Below are 19,617 nucleotides of genomic sequence, written 5' to 3'. Positions count from 1 at the left end.
GTTTGGGGACATTTTTTTTTTTTTTTTTTTTTTTTCTTTTCTTCAAGAGGCTTGTACCTGAAGGCACAAAATCCGGAAACTTTGACAGAATTTGTGCATGGAAAAGCCTTTCGCCACCGCCTCAAAGCCTTTATCTTTTTCCCAAGCACGTTGGCTTAGTGGCTTTTGAGAATGGGATTTGGGTGTTCTTCACGGGAGCTGGAGCCCCTCCCGCCTGGAACCCATGATGACCGACAACCGGAGAACTGATCTATGGAGCTGGTATTGTGCAGGTTTTATTGTGCTTTTACTTAGTTGATGTGCAAAGAACGTGGACTGGAGATTCGCCGGGCTAACCTCTTTTTCAAGCTCTGTGAGGAAAAATGAAATGCCTATAGAATGTGTCTTAACAGAGGCAGAAAGCTAGAGATGATTACACATTAAGGCCAAAACCACTTTAGTGAGGACCCATCCATGAATCTGAAGAGGTGAGCAGTACAAAATGCAGGTGACGTAGGAACTCAGGGTCCAAATGTGTTTTTACCAAATACTCTGTAGTTAGTGGTATGGTACCCACCAGAGGAACTGCTTACATTTGTGCTAGGTAAAAACGAGGGAAAGTTATAAAAATAAAAATTGTTGTCATGTGGTTTTATATCAAGGATGGCATGTATGGGAGATTCTCTTCCCTTTCACTTCCGTAAAGATCGCCTGGCCCAGCCTTTCCAGGAGGGTGAGATGTAGCCTTGTCCAGAGACCTTTCGGTTTTGCCTTGGGGACTTAATAGGATAAGGACATAGCTGTGCCATTTGCCAGCTGCCCCTTCATGCTGCTCACACGGTCCTGTGTTCACTGAATAGATGCCACTTACCCTGGTGGTCATTCAACAGGTCTCTTATCTGCTCTCTACCAGGCATGATGGAGGGACCCCATCTCCAAAGATTCTGGTTATCTTCCCCCCAGCCAACCCCAGTCTGTGTGATCCACACTGAGATAAAAAATCTGCCTCCCTTATTATTCTCTGGTATGGAGCCAGCAAACTGTTTAGACTTGCTGATTTGGCACAGATACATCTCCTCTGGGAAGCCCTTCCCAATTCTGCAAGGTCCCACTTATTCCATGGGACCTCCCGGCAATTCGGGACACATTTTTGTCCCAGCTCCGTGTGGCCTAGCGGTCCCCCCGCATGTACACACACTTTGCGTTGCCTGCACCTGGGATCGTACCAAGCACGCACGGGGGCACCCCTCAGGTGGTTCTTGAATTAACGAATATATTGTCACCACATCTCAAATGGGGTGTAGACAGCTTTTAGTGGCTTTTACGTCTTCATTATATCTTAGATACGCAAGGCTAGTGTTGCCTTACTTGTGTTTTATCCGTAGCTGAAAGAGCATGGATTTATGTATTCGAAACTGAAGAATCTTTTTCTCTAGATTTCCATATTATCTTGTTTAACGTCCTTAATAGAGTCTTTCTCTTTTGCATTGTGGACCCACACACACATATACACACGTCATCTGCCCCTCGGATGCCCGGGATGACGTGTGCATTCTCTTCTTTACCCTGATAAACAGCACGGCTTGTCCAGTCAAAGAGACACGGAAGACGTGCCTCGGAAATCAAACGAGAGCAGAGATGTACTGTCCCCCACCCCCACAACTTGTACTCCCAGCCCCTTTGCTCTCCCTCGTGACAAATGGCAGCAGCCGGGGGTGCCCCTCCCTTGGCTCCCTGGAAGGTTTGCTCCCGGCAGCAGTGGCCACATCTGAAGGACAGACGAGGCAGCGTGGATGCGGCAGTGTTTTGCTCAGCAGTAGTGACAGATGTGCTGGGACCAGGACCTTCTGAGCCTACTGGTGCCGCCCAGCTCTTTTATGCACAACACAAATCCACGCCCCCTGCAACCTCACCACTTGTCCCTACACAGACCTCCTCCAGTCCTGGTGGAGCTCACCAGACCACATGTTTCCATACGTCTCGTGTGAAAACCTCCCTTTTGGGGAAATGCTTTCAGCATCACAATATCACCATCACAGAGAGGGGCCCCGCCCCGAGCATCCCAGATGGCTTGTACTCCATCCAGCATTTTGCCCAGACCTCTGGTCAAAATTTTGGCTTGGCCCCATTGATTCCTAGGGTACCAAGACTAGGGTGATTTAATTTTTTTCTTGCTCCGTATTTTGTCCCTCTCTCCACAGTGCCTCACCGGCCTCTATATACTGTCCCCTGAATTCACTGACTTGCCTCAGTTACTCATTTTGGATTACCTGCGGCACCGTCCCCTCCTCCAGGATAACAGAGTCCTGTTTTGATCAATACACACAACACAAAACCCAACTAAAATGATCCCGGATTTTCCCTGCTGCCTGAAGCCCAGCCAGCACCTGACCTCACCACCCCATTCTTGCTTGCCAGCAATTAGAGGCATAATTGAATGGCACGCTGTACAGTGAAGAGATGGCCAGGTGCCATTTTGAGTGGCAGTCCCCCTCTCTGCGGAGATCAACAAAGAAAGAAACCATTGTGGTCACTGGAGTCACTAGAGCTCTGGTGCCTTCTCACCATCAGAGAGAGAGCCTCTGAACCCATGTCCTCGACTGAACACGGAAGCTGCATGGTGGACAAGCGCTCTGTAAAGGCCGTAAGGGGTTGGGGGAGGCAGGCAGTGGCCATGTGCTAACAGCCCTAAGCAGAACCCATCTCTCCGAGGCACAGAGCATTCCTATGGTTACCTGCATCCTTCTAGCTGAAGATATTAAATTGCCCCCTCATTTGCGTGCCGTATGGTTGGAATAGTTACTTTTGCTTTCCAGTTCACAAACTTGCTAGCAGAAAAGTTAGACCCACATGGTCCGAAGGGATAAATAATAAGATTTTTACTTAATCCCTTAATAGCTGGGTCCCAAATGGATACCCTGCAAGGCATGAATGGAATCTTATTCATCTTTGTGAAGTGAGCACCGATGTGCTTCATGTTCGTTGAATTTAATTAAAAATCTCTTCTTAAAGGAAGCAGGTATGTCACTAGACAAAACTCAATTCCACAAAAATGGTTTGCTTCCTATTAATTAAATTAATTTAAGGGAAAAGTCAGTACTGCTTTTTTACTCAGCTAACAATTATACTTAATTGAGACATGACTTTAAATAATGGTCTCAAGGAATAGCCGCGTTAGAAATTTTTACTAGCAGAGTGGTTTTGAAACACATGACCATTTCAGATTCAGAACTGTCTTACAAACTGTCGAGTTTCTTAGGAGAACTTCCCTCTGGCTCGTCATCACACAAGATCAGCTGAAACAAGCATTGACACACTTTTCACAGCTGATGAAATATTGCCACCTTTATGTTAAAAGTTTTCCCTCCAGGTTCAGTTAAATTGTAGCAAGTTGGAAGTTCAGAAACTCTGAACGCCTGGCCAGTTAGCAACAGAGCTAAGACAGAGCTGTAGAGTAAGTGATAGTGTTCTGCCCAGCAGGAATTGTGTAGTGGCCTCGACTGAGGGTTGGCTGCGGGGACAGGCAATTATTTGTGAAGAAGCATCTTATTTTTCAGACCGTTGCTTGGCCTGATGACATTTCTCTTTGTACACCTTCACTAGTAATACTCCAGGGCTGCCACCAGGGAGCAGCAGAGAGAGGAAGGCAGAATTGAAAGGGCTTTTTTTTGAAAGCGACAGATCTCACTTAACAAATTCTGACTTTCTCTCCAAGACAGATTTATCCACATGAAGCCAGTGAAACTCAGCTGTGTATTTAACACAAAACAACAGGGGCGTCTGGGTGGCTCAGTCGGTTGAGCGTCTGTCTCCTGGTTGCAGCTCGGGTCATGATCTCACAGTTTGTGACTCTGAGCCCCGAGTCTGGCTCCTCAGTGACAGTGCAGATCCCACTTGGAATTCTCTCTCTCTGCCTGTCCCATTCTCTTTCTCTCTCTCAAAATAAATAAAAACTTTTTTTTAAAGTGTTTAAAACAAAACAACAACAAAAACCCCGAGGAAGTTAGTATGATTTTTTGTAGCAAAGTAATAAAAACAAATATTAGATCTCTGATAAGTAGCCATTCAGCATTTTTATTGAGCAGCTGTTATTCTGCTAGGTACTGGGATTACAGGGATGGACAAGAATGAGTTCTGTCTCTGAGAAGCTCACTGTCTCATGGGAAGCAGACATCCACTCAAATACCTAAAAATACCATTGGATCAGTACTTTATTCGGGGAATGTGTGAGATGCTTTACAAAGGGGAAGCCAGCTGCTCCTCTAGCCTGTCTTAAATCTTCCTACTTCTCTGCTTCAGCCTGCCTCTTCATCACACAGGCACACGTTCAGCTGCCTGGACGGCCCCCTCCCTCCAAGACACGTGTGCACACAGCTGCCCAAACCCAACCGTTCTCTAGGATCCAGCTGGGGCTTCTGGGACCCTTTCTCTATGATGTCTCCAGAAAACCTGCAAACGGTTATTGCTAGTGCTCACAATCTCTCTCCTGCCTAGTGCTATCTTGAACTGTTTCGAAAACTATTTTTGCCCGCCTCTAGCAGCCGTGTCCGCAAAGAGATTGTAAGCTCTCCTAGGGCAGTGACTATTCCTACCCTTCTTTGCACCCACAGTGCCTGGCAGCCCGTGTGTGTGTGTATGGATTGTTCCGTTTCTGTGACCTCTCTTCATCAGTACCTGGGTATCTCTGTGCATCTCCACGATTCAAGTGTGCGGGACGGTCCCTCAGAAGTTCTTCTTGTGTTTGCAGGATCGCAGTTCCCGATTTTTCGCTGTGTACACAGAAACACCCACGAAGAGGTTCCCGAGAGCTACTGTGACTCCAGCATGAAGCCGACCCCCGAGGAGGAACCCTGCAACATCTTCCCTTGCCCAGCCTTGTAAGATGGCCTCTTGGTGCAGGTGGCCTTTTGTCGGGTCACTTCTGCTTGCTCGTGCATAGGACCTCAGTCGCAGATACAGTCCGGTTTTTAAATCTGTGTACATCTGATTTAGGAACATGAGACTTGGTCTGTGCATAAGCTGCAGGCTGTTCAACACGTGCACCTGTCTCAGGATGCACACAACTTGCAGCCCTGACCAGCCAGCCTTTGGTAATCAGGAGCAATTACGTTTTAGCCTGGGGAGGAAAGGAGAGAGGGAAGCAGAGAATTACAGTCCAGCGTGGTCAGTGTGGTAGGTGAGCTGTGTACACAGAATAACACGAGTCACAAAGACACCAGCCAGGAGGAGTCGGGTAAAGAGTCTCAGGAGAGGTCCGGGGCTGGCTATTGAATGATAAATAGGACACTTGCAGAAGGAAGGACAGGGGAAGGGCCCTAAGAAGGGTCCAAACGTAATGTTCAAAGTAACAGATACATTCTCATAGGTAATGAGCATGCGCCCATGTCTTATTTTTTTTTTTAATTTTTTTAACATTTATTTACTTTTGAGACAGAGACAGAGCATGAATGGGGAGGGTCAGAGAGAGAGAGGGAGACACAGAATCTGAAACAGGCTTCAGGCTCTGAGCAGTCAGCACAGAGCCGGACGCGGGGCTCGAACTCACGAACCGTGAGATCATGACCTGAGCCGAAGTCGGCTGCTTAACCGACTGAGCCACCCAGGCGTCCCGCCCCTTGTCTTATTTAACTGAACGACAAAGCAGGGGGACAGGAGAGGATTGTGAAACTGACGAGTAATTAGAAAAAAAAAAAAAAAAAGGAATACTGGAAAAAGATTTCTAAGTCCCAAAGTGGGTTACTTTCCTTTACGGAGCCCGATGGCCCTTGGGCCGACCATTAAGAATGCTCTAGGACGAGCCTCACCGGGAAGGATTCTGAGGGTTCCGTGCAGGCTGGCTCGGGCGGGGTCTGGCTGTCTTCCTGCGGACCGACGCTGACCCGTCCCTGTCGCTCTCTGTCATTCCCGAGCTAGCTGGGACATCGGAGAGTGGTCTGAGTGCAGCAAGACCTGCGGCCTGGGCATGCAGCATCGCCAGGTTCTGTGCCGCCAGGTGTATGCCAACCGCAGCCTGACGGTGCAGCCCTACCGCTGCCAGCACCTGGAGAAGCCCGAGACCACCAGCACCTGCCAGCTCAAGATCTGCAGCGAGTGGCAGATCCGGACAGACTGGACCTCGGTACGTGCGGCGGGGCGGGGCGCCGCTCCAGAGCTCCCCCTGCAGCGCTCACTGCCTCCCCACCCCCACCCCACCGCCCCGCCCCCACCCCGAGACCTATCAGGACAGCCCTGAGGTCTCCTGGAGGGAACCGGTCCCGAGTGCTTCCGGAAGGCCTTTTGTGCAACCCACAGAATAGACCGATGGCTTGGGAGAGTGTTCCAGCCACCCACGGCCAACCTGAAGGGTGAACCCACGCGAGTCACGTGCATACGCGTCTCATCGCTCTCGCGTGTCATGAGAAGCCAGGTCCTTCCCGTCTTGCACCCCTGTTTTACAGATGACAGAACTGAGGCCCAGAGCAGCAGAGTAGGCAGGACATCCGAGAAGGTCTTGGGGACAAAACTTGTGAAGTGTTCAGGGCTGGGATCCCCCTCCCCTCGGACAGCACTGCGTGGCGGGGGAGGGGGAAAGAGGAACTCAGCCACACAGTGGGTCCCCTGCTCAGGTGGCAGGGGACCAGGATGAGGGCACCACAGCTAGAGAGGCCCCCGGAGGTAACACCACCCACTCCACTGACGTGATCTTGCTGTGTTTTAGTGCTCAGTGCCCTGTGGGGTGGGACAGAGGACTCGAGACGTGAAGTGTGTGAGCAACATCGGGGACGTGGTTGATGATGAGGAGTGCAACATGAAGCTGCGGCCCAACGACATTGAGAATTGCGACATGGGGCCCTGCGCGAAGAGCTGGTTCCTCACCGAGTGGGGTGAAAGGGTGAGCATGGCGGCCGCACACTGGGTTCTGGAGCCGGGCCCAGGGTCCACGTGTTACCGGGCGCCCCAACACCACCAAGACAAATCGCCCGCGAGAAATTACTAGACTTACCAGAAACCACGAGACTTACTACAAGTTACTAGACTTACTAGAAATTACTAGGGTTACTAAAAGTTACGAGGGTAATTTCTGACTTTGGGGAAAAGGCCCAGAGACGACCTCTCGCAGGCTTTCTATCCTTATACGAAGACGGAGGGGCTCCAAGAGGGAGCAGTGGGTGTGAAAGAATATTAGTTCTCCTTTGCACCCCAATGAATATTAAATCGTGAATTTAATATTGGATTTCTAGCCATCCCAGAACTCATTTGTGTTCAGAGTAAAATGGGCAAATTTAGTGCACAAGCAGATGAATAAAAAGAATGACGCTGGGCTTTCATTTTTCTGTAGGGAAGACTTTAAAATAACGTTGGATGGGGGCGCCTGGGTGGCGCAGTCGGTTGAGCGTCCGACTTCAGCCAGGTCACGATCTCGCGGTCCGTGAGTTCGAGCCCCGCGTCGGGCTCTGGGCTGAGGGCTCAGAGCCTGGAGCCTGTTTCCGGTTCTGTGTCTCCCTCTCTCTCTGCCCCTCCCCCGTTCATGCTCTGTCTCTCTCTGTCCCAAAAATAAATAAACGTTGAAAAAAAAAAAATTAAAAAAAAAAATAGCTTGAAGTCTGGAGCACTTAAACCCTTTGAATCCTTAATCCATTGTATGTAACCTCATGAGGAATATGCAGTGCTCAAGGTAGTAAGTTCTTCTATGAATATCCAATGACTTGTATGTCCAAACAGACTAGAAACTTAGAAATTTTTCTGAAGGTTCACATTCCCTAGAGCAAACAAAAGTTTCAGAATGCTTGTGTAAAGGCTAAAATAGCTGAAATTATTTTCTCAGGAAATGCTTCATCTTGATCAATCATTATTCTAGAATGCAAAGAAAATTATTTACAGAAAACAATGTAATTAATAATAGGCTATATGCAAAGATAGGCAATGCAAGACAACTGAGTTTCTAATGCATTTCAAATATTTAATCTAAAATATTTAATCATCATTCCTTTTTTAGTGTTCATTTATTTGTTTTGAGAGAGAGAGTGAGAGAGAAAGAGAGAGAGCCACCCAGGCGCCCCTTAATCAAAGTTCTTATATGACTACACACTTAATAACTTACCTCCACTTAATAAAATAGTAAAAATGCCATTTTCTGCTTTTTTAATGTGCATTTGCAAACATTTTCTCTCACAGAGTTTTTCACTTAAATTATATGGATTTCCTGGGCATCTGGGTGGCTCAGTCAGCAGAGCATCTGACTCTTGATTTCACCTCAAGCCATGATCTCAAGGTTTGTGGGATTGAGCCCCATGTCAGGCTCTTCACGGACAGTGTGGAGCCTGTTTGGGATTCTCTCTCTCCCTCTCTCTCTGCCCCTCCCCCGCTCACACATGTGGGCTCTCTCTCTCTCAAAAATAAATAAACTTTAAAAAAATAATATGTATTTCCAATTAAAGAGCTAATGTAGTTATGGACAAAAAATAATAACATTCACTTTTTCTGGTCATACAGTAACATATACTATTATAAAAAATATGAAAAAAATCAGAAAAGTATACCAATAATCTCTTCACTAGCAGATAATAATTTAAGATTTGTAAGCTTAAAAAAAAGCTACTGTCAAGCTTTTTCCTACTCATACATACCTTACATACATAGCTTTTTTTTTTTTTCAGAGAGAGAGAGAGAGAAAGAAGATGCAAGCAGGGGAGAGGGGAAAAGAGAGAGAATTTTCTTTTTTGAGAGAGAGAGAGAGAGAGAGAGAGAGAGAATCTTAAGCAGGTTCCACACTCAGCATAGAGCTCGACACAGGGCTCAGTCTCACAGCCGTGAGATCATGACCTGAACTGAAATCAAGAGTCAGAAGCTTAACCAACTGAGCCACCCAGGCGCCCTTTATACATATCTCTTTTGTACTCATTCATATTTGAAGGATACAAATCATAATACTACGGGTGTATAATTTGGTAGCCTTCCTTTTTCACGTATGTATTAATTATAAACATGTTGATGGCATTAGAAACCTTTAAAGCATGACTTTTAATTAGACTCAGCTATTGTTTGTCTACTATACCTGAATCGACCCCTATTCTTTATTTCCCTTCCAAAAAAGACTTGTAAATTTCCCTCTAATGTAAATTTACTTTGCATTTTAACATAAGTATCTGATGGATCTAACTCGTGCCTTAAAATTCTAAATGGAGGAAGGGGTGACCACGTCATTCTTCTGTTAGGAGAACTTTTTTGTTCTTTTTTGGAAAGATGTTTTGAGCCATGTGAGTTGAGTCCTGTGTTGTACGAAATTTGGTTTATCTACCCCTAGAACGTGTCATTATTCCTGAATGTTTGTGCTTGGAGTAGATGAGTGGGAAGGGGGTGCAGGTGGCTTTAGGGAAAGTGCACTGGCTGTGGCATCACTTCCCCCAAGGGCTTCTTTCTCATCATACCTTGAGCAAGCCGCTCTCTGACCCTCAGTTTCCTCATTGGTAACGTGGCTGAATGAGCATTAAGGGGTAACATATTCGAAACCATGACCTAGATGAGACTGGGACCTTGGAGTGGGCTTTTGAGTCACGACTTAGCCTCACAAAAAGGGTCAGACCCCAGGAATGACCAGCTGGTGGCAGTCTTTCACATGTGAGTAGTGGCTTTGTCTCAAAATCAACCCTGTTGGGGCGCCTGGGTGGCACAGTCGGTTAAGCGTCCGACTTCAGCCAGGTCACGATCTCACGGTCCGTGAGTTCGAGCCCCACGTCGGGCTCTGGGCTGATGGCTCAGAGCCTGGAGCCCGTTTCCGATTCTGTGTCTCCCTCTCTCTCTGCCCCTCCCCCGTTCATGCTCTGTCTCTCTCTGTCCCAAAAATAAATAAACGTTGAAAAAAAAAATTAAAAAAAAAAAAATCAACCCTGTTAAGCTGTAGTCTCAACCACGCAATTTTTTTTGCGACTGGAAGACACATGTGTTGAGCACTTAGTAATGCCAGGCATGAATGAGATCCAGCTTCCATCTAATTAGCTCAAGTGGGAGAGATTAGAGAAAGTGTGAGTGAAGTTCACAAACACTTAAAGGATCCAGAACACATCCTATTGCCCGATTGCAAATAAAGTTAATTAATCTCTACCTGATTGAATGGAGGTTGTAAACTCACATCTGAATCTTCTCTTAAACTTCCAGGGATATATAGTTTTTCTGACTCACCGATTCACCTTAAAAATATCCTTGCAGCTCCTTTTAATTGAGGGTGGACCTTATGAGACATCGGCATCATTGACTTTTTAATTCAAAAAGTAAACTTTAGTGACAAGTTTAAACACACGTGCAATATTTAGTCACAACAGAGAAAAAATTGGGGGGAGGCCGCCTGGGTGGCTCAGTCGGTTGAGCCTCCGACTTCAGCTCAGGTCATGACCTCACGGTTCATGAGTTCGAGCCCCGCATCGGGCTCTGTGCTGACAGCTCGGAGCCTGGAGCCTGCTTCGGATTCTGTGTCTCCCTCTCTCTCTCTGCCCCTCCCCTGCTCACGCTCTGTCTCTCTCTGTCTCTCAATAATAAATAAACGTTTAAAAAAAATTTTTTTTAATTTTTTTAAGTCCACCACCCTCATATCTTAAGGATATTTTCCAAGAGAAGAAACAAAACATTGAGCTTTTTGTTAGTTACGGAAGATGATACAGGAACCTGAAGTTCAGGAATAGCCATTATGGCCTCTTAGTCCCTTAAGCCCCAGTTGGGCCAAGTTTAGCATTTCGGCTGTAGCTGGAGAGAGAGGACAGTCCTCACCACAGGGCTGCTTAGGCATTTCATGATGCCTCTCAGTGTTTTATCGGCCCAGAGGTTCAGTTAGGAGTCAGGTCCTTTTCTGACTACCAAGAGGATGTGGCCCTTTTAGGCACATCCTTCAGGGACAGTGAGTGGGTGTGTTTCGGTGCCTCAAGTTGAAGGGTAGTCTGTGCTTCCTGGTAGAGATCCATGGTTCCCCCTGATTCCTGCTGAGAGACTTCCTGAGCCAGGTCTGGGGTGGGTAGCTACTTTCAAGTCGAAATGTGTTGTGCTTTTTGCTGCGGTTGTATGCTAAAGTCAAGCTCCTCTACACGGTTCATCCCTGTAATGTTCTCTCATTGGGTACTTGGCTCGACCCGTAACATTCTTCTTTTAAATTAAGCACATGGGGGTCTGAGGACATTTTCCCAGATGCGTGTATATGACTTGGTTTGGAAAGCAGAAATTAAGTTAGTAGGTCAAATGGAAACTACATGGAAAGAAATATTCTTAGGGTTTGAAACAGGAAGATAACTTAGATTCAATTCACCTTGTATTCTTCAGGAGGACTTAACTATCTTGAGTGTTTGAAGCTAAGAAAGTGACCAGATAATATACAGCTGAAACAAACAAACAAACAAACAAAAATCCCTTTAGCCTAGAATATTCCAATTACTCTAAGAAAAGATTTTCTTTTTTGTAAAAAGGACTGACTCATTAGCTCAAATTCCCAATAACAGTGCAGATAGAGTATAAGTCATGCAAAGCATTTGTGAGCCTGTAGGAGAGGCTCTTTTCCTCTACCCTCTTGAGTTCTGCAATGGAGGCCTGCAAATTAAACTAACAAAAGCCAGATTAACAAGAGAAAGGCCAACAAATTTTATTTAATGTTAATTTTTTTTTACATGGCACAGGGAGCCTAATAAGAAAGAAGTGAAAATCCCAAAGAAGCAGCTAGACTTGAGGGCTTATATACCATTTTAACAAAGAGTGGTAAATTTTGAAGAAGTGACTAGACCAAAGAAAGGCGTTGGGGCTTCCAGGACAGTAAATTGTAGGAAAGTGGCTGAGAAATATATGGGAGAAACTAATGGAAGATAAGAGTTATTTTAGTTAAGTTTGTCTATATATGGGGGAAAATAATGGAGGATTAGAGTTATTTTAGTAGTTTGTCTACATTCCTCTTGGCATTAGCTCCCCAATGGCAATTATAAAAATGTTCTCTTTAGGTCACCTGGGTGGCTCAGTCGATTGGGTGTTGACTTTTGGTTTCGGCTCAGGATCATGAGATCAAACCCCTCGTTGGGCCCCACATTGGGCATAGAGACTGACTAAGACTTTTTCTCTCCCTCTGTCTCTGTACCATCCCTCAAAAAAAAAAATGTTTTCTTCCTGGTACTAGGCAGAAATTTCTCACAGGAAACTTATGCACTGCTTTTAGGCAGGAAGGGGGAAGGCAGAGAGCCCTTCCTGGATCTGATGTTTCTCAATCACCTTCAATTAAAACTAGGTCAAAGCAGCATATTTTGGGGTGGCATATTCTAATCCCCTTCAAGCTACAAAGAGTTTCCTCTCTGAGGAGTCAGGCCCAGCCCAGCAGTGGTCATATAAATGTTTGATTATTCATTCTGGGCTGTGATTTTGCAAGACTAGACAGCAATGTACAAAAAAAGAAAATGAAAATTTTGATAAGGAAACAGGGTTGTATTTTTTTTCTTTCCTCGAATTTTATCTAAATCACATCGCTTTTGCTTATTTTTTAAAAACAGTAACATTAGTGAAACAAATTTCCCTTCTGTTTTTAAGGGAAGACCCAGCAGAAACCGTTAGAACAGGCTTTGGTTGAGCTCTGAAGGGCCACTTTCCGGGTTGGAAGGTGCTGGTTACAGAAGAGAAATGAGCAAGGAAGGACCCAAGTCTGTATTCATTTCTTCAACTGATATTCATGGAGTTGCCCATAAGTTAGGTGCTGACCTGAGAAGGAACTAAAGATGATTCCATAGTCCTTTCCTTCACTGAGCCTACTTCTATAAAGGAAAGAATAAAGCAAAGTAGGACATAAGTAACGGTAGAGAAAGACGGTAGAATGCAGAGTGCCTTGAGAATCCTGAGGCTGGAAAGAGAGTATTGAATCAGGCAATCCAGGGAGTTTTCACTGGCATCTGAGCTGAGCCTTAACAGATTTTGGTGTGTCCTGGGGAAGGGGAAGAGTGCTCTAGGTAGATAGAAGGAACAGCATGGCCAAGGTCCAGTGAGCCCTTCATGCGATGGCGAATGGAGGACCCTGGCTCTGTCCAGCATGAGGTGTGTGGGATAGAATAATGGTGACTTAGCCTAGAAGACTGAGGTTGGCTGAGGTTGACTGAGGTCATCTTCTAGGAAAGCTTTGATGTCAGGTGGGGAAATCCATGTTGGAAGGGGATGGCATCAGGGGGACTTTCAGCATGGCAGTCCCAACACCTGGAAGCCCAACAAATTAGAAAGGGTGATGAGGCTGAGTAACAGGCTGTGACCACAGTCCAGGGGAAGAACATTAGTAGTGCTGGGAGCCGTGGGCAGAAAGGAACACAACAGGAAAAAATGTGGTCAAACCACATCTGTGAGACCTGATGGTTGGCTAGATGTTGGAAGCAAGAACTCAGAAGAACAGTCAACTTTTGAATCCTGGTAGAAATTTGAGCACAACTTGGAAAACCAAGAGTAGCAGTGGGGTTGGTGGTGAAGGCAGGGTTCCATTATTTTACATGCTGGACATGAGGTATCTGGGGAACACTCAGACAAAGAGGTCCAGAAAATGTCTGCATGTACAGGATGAGAAGCAAAATAAGGCAGCATTCCAAAGTATTTCAAGACAGATGGAGAATGCTCTTTGAGCTTTAGGGTATGGCTCAGGAATGTGTTTACTAGGCACTAGATGAGAACAGTGTGATTATAGGAGACAAATCACTGGTGGTTCTGTGGCTGTAAGTGAAGACCTTGCCTCAGTTTCTCTATTTTAGAATGGAGATATAGGACTTGACCCTGTAAAGCCCCTTATACCATTTTTTGGACATCTGCTGTACGCAGAGCACATCATTCGTTACCTGTCCTATGCCAGCTGTCCAGGTGAGTATGCCAAACACGTGAGGGGCTGGGTCACTTGCCCCAGGCCACCCAGCTAGTAGACATATTAACATCGATGTGTCTGGTTCCTGGGCCAAGCTCTCCCTCTATACCAAGCTGTCTCCTAACACTGTCACAGCTGTGGCCTTCAGGGACTTAATAGCAGGTGGCAATGATGAGGTGACAGACTTCACTTCCCCAGTCTCCCCAGACTAGCCCAATGTCGGCTACCAGCAGGTAGACAGAGGCCCAAGTGTTCATGCTCTCATTCTTCTGCTACTGGATATGTTTTCAAAAGCAAAAGCCAAGACAGGCAGTCTGACAAGTGTGTAAGCGTATGAATCGCAATAGTGGGACAGGATATTTGGAAAGAAGACTGTCCCAGAAAATCTAAGATGGGGGGGGCGGGGTTGCCATACTGGTACTCCATCATGGAGTAGGCTATGCAGGAAAAGTGATCAGAGACTCCGAAGGGAAAGAGTTGGTAGGGAAATGAGATGTTCAGTTCTCCTTCACATCATTTGCAAGTGGTTTCCGAGCCTGTAGGGGTGTCCCCTCTAATGGAACTATCTCCTGTCTCTCAGTGCTCAGCGGAGTGTGGGGTTGGAGTGCGGACACGCTCAGTGGTGTGCATGACCAACCACGTCAGCAGCCTGCCCCTGGAGGGCTGTGGGAACAACCGGCCAGCGGAGGCTACCCCGTGTGACAATGGGCCCTGCACGGGCAAGGTGGAGTGGTTTGCGGGGAGCTGGAGCCAGGTGAGTGGCCAGAACTGGCTGTGTTTGTCTGTCTCTGGTAAGAGCATCCATAGGAGAGGGGTCAGGAACCAGGAATGGGAGTAGCCCAGGCATCCTGGGCTTGAATCCCAGCAGTGCTGCCCATGACCCTGGAGAGGCTACTTATGCTCTTGGAGCTGCATTCAGTCAACAGTGTTTCTTGAGCTCCTACTATGTACTCTTCTAAGCACATGAATTACATCAATGAACAGAACAAATATCCCCGCCCTCAGGAGAGTATGATCTAGCATGGTTTCTTTGTCTATAAAATGCTGCTAATGACCGCACTGTATGAGGTTATTTTTAGAAGAAATGAAGAAGGAAATGTATATAAAGAATGCAGCGCATTTGCTTGCCATACAACAAATACACTCTACATCATAGCTGCCGCTGCCATTATTATCGTCAGTAAAGCCAGTTTTGTCTGTATTTCTGTATTTGAGTGTCAGAAGCACAAATAGATAGGGTCCGGAAATACTACCTGTGGGGATATATGCAAAGGAAGCAAAATCAGTGTCTCGAAGAGATACCTGCACCTTTGTGTTCGTAGAAGCATTATACACCACAGCCAACATCTGGAAATAACCTAAGTGTCTGTTGAGACGTGGATGGGTAAAGAAGATGTGATACATATAACTGATGTAGTAGAGATATTATTCAACCATAAAAAAGAAGGAAATCCTGCCCTTTGTTGCAACACAGGTAGACCTGAAGGACATCAAATAGGCCAGACACAGAAAGACACTGCATGGTGTCACTTACATGTGGGATCTGAAAAAAAACCTGGAACTTGGAGAAACAGCAGAACGGTGGCTGCCGGGGTCTGGGGGTGGGGGTGGAGTGGGGAAAATAGAGAAAGGTGGGTAAAACAGACGGACTTTCAATTGTAAGATAAAAAAAGTTCTGAGGATCTAATGTATAACACGATGAGGATCACTGATAATACTGTATCGTCAAAATTTGCTAAGAGGATACAATGTAAGTGTTCTCACACACAAAAGAGAGAAATATGGGAGGCGATGGAGGTTGATTAACTTGACTGTGGGAATCCTTTCACAATGCATATGTACATCAAACCATCATGAGTACATTTTAAATATATTACAATTGTTGTCAATTATGTCTCAATAACAGGAGAAAATAGAAGCTCGTGTAGAAAAAGTTGAGGCTGTTCCTTATAAAGAACAGATAATACCAAATACTTTAAGAAAGCAACTGAGTTGATCAATTGATTTTTCCCCCCTCAGTGTTCCAGAATTGAACACAGACTCCCTAAGAAAATGTGGAAAAAAGATCATTCCTTCTTACTGCCCCATTATGATTAACATTAGTACTTTGAGTTCTTGGGCCCCTAAGCATTTGGCTCTCAGGGCTGGCTGGTTCTCCAAGACGTTTTTGGCTGATGATCATGATTTATACATTATCAGGACCTCTGGCTCCATATAGAATTTTATTTCTTTTAAGTATCCTTAAAAACAGACCCTGAAAAAATGGACTGCCCCGTCCTTGTAAGCTGATACGACCCCCTTGGAAAGCAGTTTGGCCATAAAAGTCAAGAACCATAAAAATGTTCATTTGCCTTAACCAGTCACTCTGCTTCTGGGGATTCTTTTTAAGAAAATAATTACCAGAAGGGGGGCAAAAAAAGGCATTTTTAACAGAGGTGTTCATGACAGCAGGGCACGTAGGGATATTATGGTATATCATAACTCATTAGAATATCATGTAACAACAACAGTGATAATTAGGGAGATGTAGAAAGTACACATGATATAGTGGCAAGTGAAAACCAGAATATGAAAATACGTGAATGTCATCTCAGCCGCTTCAGAGAATGGGGTTTTATATGAACAACAGGGGGAAATGTTTTCTTCTCAAGTTTCCTTTCATGTTTTTATAATACAAACTGTAAAATATAGAAGATTCAGAAAGAAAGAGAATCCAAGTACTTCCAGTGCTACCCGAGTGGGTATCAGAGGCAGATAACACCTGAAAACTGACCCCAGCCCTATTTCTCTGTAGTTCTTCTGACTCGGGGCAGTCAGCTTAACCTCTGTGGGCCTGTCTCCCCATCCAAACATGAGGATAAGAATACCAGCTAATAAATAGTAGTTCCCTTTCCCCATGGTTATGATTTTGTCTGCCGGCTATTTCTGTGTCATTATTGATAGCAAAACACTTAGGGCGTGGGACCTGAATCCCAAAGATAATTCAGAAGGAGCTGTATTACACAACGCACCCACAGAAACCAAGGCAACGGGAAGAGCCCTATGGGAAATTGTAACAGCCCTCACATGGTGAGGATGAGCAGTACAATTCAACTCGAATGTCTACCGATCTCCCAAGACGAGAGGGGAGCAGGACTCAGGGTCCTTTTTCCTGGCAGGCCTCCTGTTGACTCCTGACCTACTCAGAGAACTGAGAGTGATGTGAATCTGGGTGAAGGCAGTGTTTGTTTCTGCCAGGATTAGAAACAGAATTTATTGCCCTGTTGTCCAAAAGGGTCAGGACATGACTGAATGTGACAAGGTTTTTGTTCTGGATTTATGAGGATGTTGGAGTCTGGGGGCACCTCCATACCCTGGGAATCTGATGTTGTCCCCAGAGAAAATGAAGTAGAGCATGCTTATTCATTGAAACTAAAATAAAAATAAGTGTTGCTTCCATCCATGTGGTTTGAACGATAGTTGCATCTGGAACACCCCACTAGCCTGGTCACAGTGAATTGTCCAGGGTGGACGTGTCACCCAAGCCAAGCGAAGCAGAGTTTTTCTCTGGGACTTTTAGTGTAGGCTTAGGGGGAAGAGACTACCTGGGAAGTCGTGAGCACGGGTGCTAGCAGCGGCCTTGTTGAGGCTTGTGGAGAAAGCCAATCCAAGAGAAGGAGACCTGTCAAGCTTAAGGAGTCTCTTTTCTACCTGCGGCCAAAGTAGCCCAACTCCTACTCAGGGTATTCCACCGGTATCTAGATCAGTGCCTAGACGGATCACAGATATTTCTTCCCCGCCAGTTCTGGGTTTACTTCACCTGTACACTGTCTTTGTTCTGGGGGGTCTTTCACAGCCTGTAGCCATTGAGAGCAGCCCTCTTGTCTGCCTGTCTGGATTTCACTGGCATCTTGAGCAGATATCTCCACTCTCATCTGGTCTTGGATCAGTGATCCACCGATGTACAACTGCAGGAATTCTTCAGGTGTACAAACACACATACTCGCTCCCACTGCTCAGTGGAAGTAGTTATCCCTGTTAAATACCACTTGCTCTTCTAGGCTTTTCTCCATGAATTATATTTTACCTGATATTTGCATTACTGTCAATTTCACCTGGTGCATCTCTGTCATCTTCTTATGTACTTTTCCAAGGTATGCGTTTCGTAGGCAAGACTTTATTTTTGCCCAATCTGCAAGTCTCTGTAGTTTTGGTTTGGTGTGGTTTGGGGTTGTTTTTAATGTTTATTTATTTTAAGAAAGAACAAGAGGGAGTGGGGGAGGGGCAGGAAGAGAGAGAATCCCAAGCAGGCTCCATGCGGACAGTGGATCTCACAGTGAGATCACAACCTAAGCTGAAACCAAGTGTCAGACACTTAACCAGCTGAGCCACCTAAGCACCCCAAGCAAGTCTCTGTTTTTTTAAGAGTTAAAGTTTAACCATTCACATTTATTGCAATCAATTATATGTTTGGACTTCCCCCTGCCATCTTAACTTGTGTTTCCTGTTTAGGTTATTGCCATGTTTTCTGGGTCTGTTTCTTCTTAACTCTCTGCACATTTGCATGGATTAGGTTTCTCTAATTCCATTTTTCCCTCTAACATTTTGGAAGTTATAAATTCTATTTTTATTCATTTGGTAATAACATTCAAATATTTAGCAGTTTTAAAGTTTCATGTTTCTATCTGTGTTATCTATAACTACATCTTCCCCCAAAAGAAAACAGAAACCTTAAGTCCTCATTTATTTAGCTCCACTTTCTCAATCCACAATAGCTCCCGAAAGATCTTGAGATCATCTGGATCCAGCTCCATATTAATGGTAACTAATTTTATAGAAAATGCTGAAAATCGAGAAAATTTAGCTTTAAAAATAGCTTTCTCCCACCCAAAGGTTATCTTTTTATTGAAATATAATTCACATACCATAAAATTCACCCTTTAAAAAAATTTGTTTAATATGGATTTATTTTTGAGACAGAGAGACAGAGCATAAGCGGGGGAGGGGCAGAGAGAGAGGGAGACACAGAATCCGAAGCAGGCTCCAGTCTCTGAGCTGTCAGCACAGACCCCGAGGTGGGGCTCGAAATCACCAACTGCAAGATCATGACCTGAGCCGAAGTCTGACGCCCAACTGACCGAGCCACCCAGGCGCCCCAGAATTCACCCTTTTAAAAGTATACAATTCAGTGGTTTTTAGTATATCCACAAAACCGTACAGCCACCACCACTGTCTGATTGCAGAACATCTTCATCATCCCTGGAAACCCCTGTATCCATTATTAACAACAGCTTTTGCCAACTTCTGCTTTATGTCCTTGGTGGTGTGTCTTCTTCCAGGTTCTTTTTTATCTGGTTAGAGACCCCTAGTCAGTAAGTCTTTCAAATAGGATCATGAGTGGTAAGTTTCTGAGCCATTGAAAATCTGAGAATGCCTTCACTTTGCCCTCTGACAGTAGGGGCAGACGTCTTTACTGTCAGGCACCCAGGCACAGTCAGGCCAGCCTAGCTGTTCCTGGTCAGTACCTTAGCGGTCACTCTCTCCCTGCCTTGAGTCCTCTCTCCTGCTTCTCATATTCCTTCTCACCCAAAGCACCTGAACTCTCCTCATTGCCAGGCATCCTCCTGCATGTGCATTTGGAACTATGATGTGCTTCTTCAATTTCGTCTCAGCTGCCTTTCACCGTCCTAGTATCCCCCATAGCTTCCGTTCCACCAAGGATGAGTATTCTTTCCTGTTTTCAAATGCTATTTCGTGCATGCACACGTATATCACCCCCCCCCCCACCCCTGCCATACACACATACATTCACTTGTTCCTAACACAAATATTCT

The 19,617-nt window shown here is 45.4% G+C and overlaps 1 protein-coding gene across 4 annotated transcripts in view; it reads left to right on the top strand.

Annotated features, from left to right (window-relative positions):
- Window positions 1-19,617, top strand: part of THSD4 (thrombospondin type 1 domain containing 4) — a 578,933-nt gene that overhangs the window by 543,475 nt on the left and 15,841 nt on the right. For all 4 annotated transcript variants that reach the window (XM_045449229.1, XM_045449231.1, XM_045449230.1 and 1 more), the window contains 4 exons: window positions 4,727-4,856; window positions 5,893-6,097; window positions 6,677-6,850; window positions 14,385-14,558. In XM_045449229.1, coding sequence (XP_045305185.1) covers window positions 4,727-4,856; window positions 5,893-6,097; window positions 6,677-6,850; window positions 14,385-14,558 — 683 coding nt within the window. The remainder of the gene's footprint in view (window positions 1-4,726; window positions 4,857-5,892; window positions 6,098-6,676; window positions 6,851-14,384; window positions 14,559-19,617) is intronic.

Source organism: Leopardus geoffroyi, chromosome B3 (assembly GCF_018350155.1).
Source record: "Leopardus geoffroyi isolate Oge1 chromosome B3, O.geoffroyi_Oge1_pat1.0, whole genome shotgun sequence".
In the NCBI taxonomy this organism is placed as follows: Eukaryota; Metazoa; Chordata; class Mammalia; order Carnivora; family Felidae; genus Leopardus; species Leopardus geoffroyi.
This window is presented reverse-complemented; position numbering and strand designations above follow the sequence as displayed.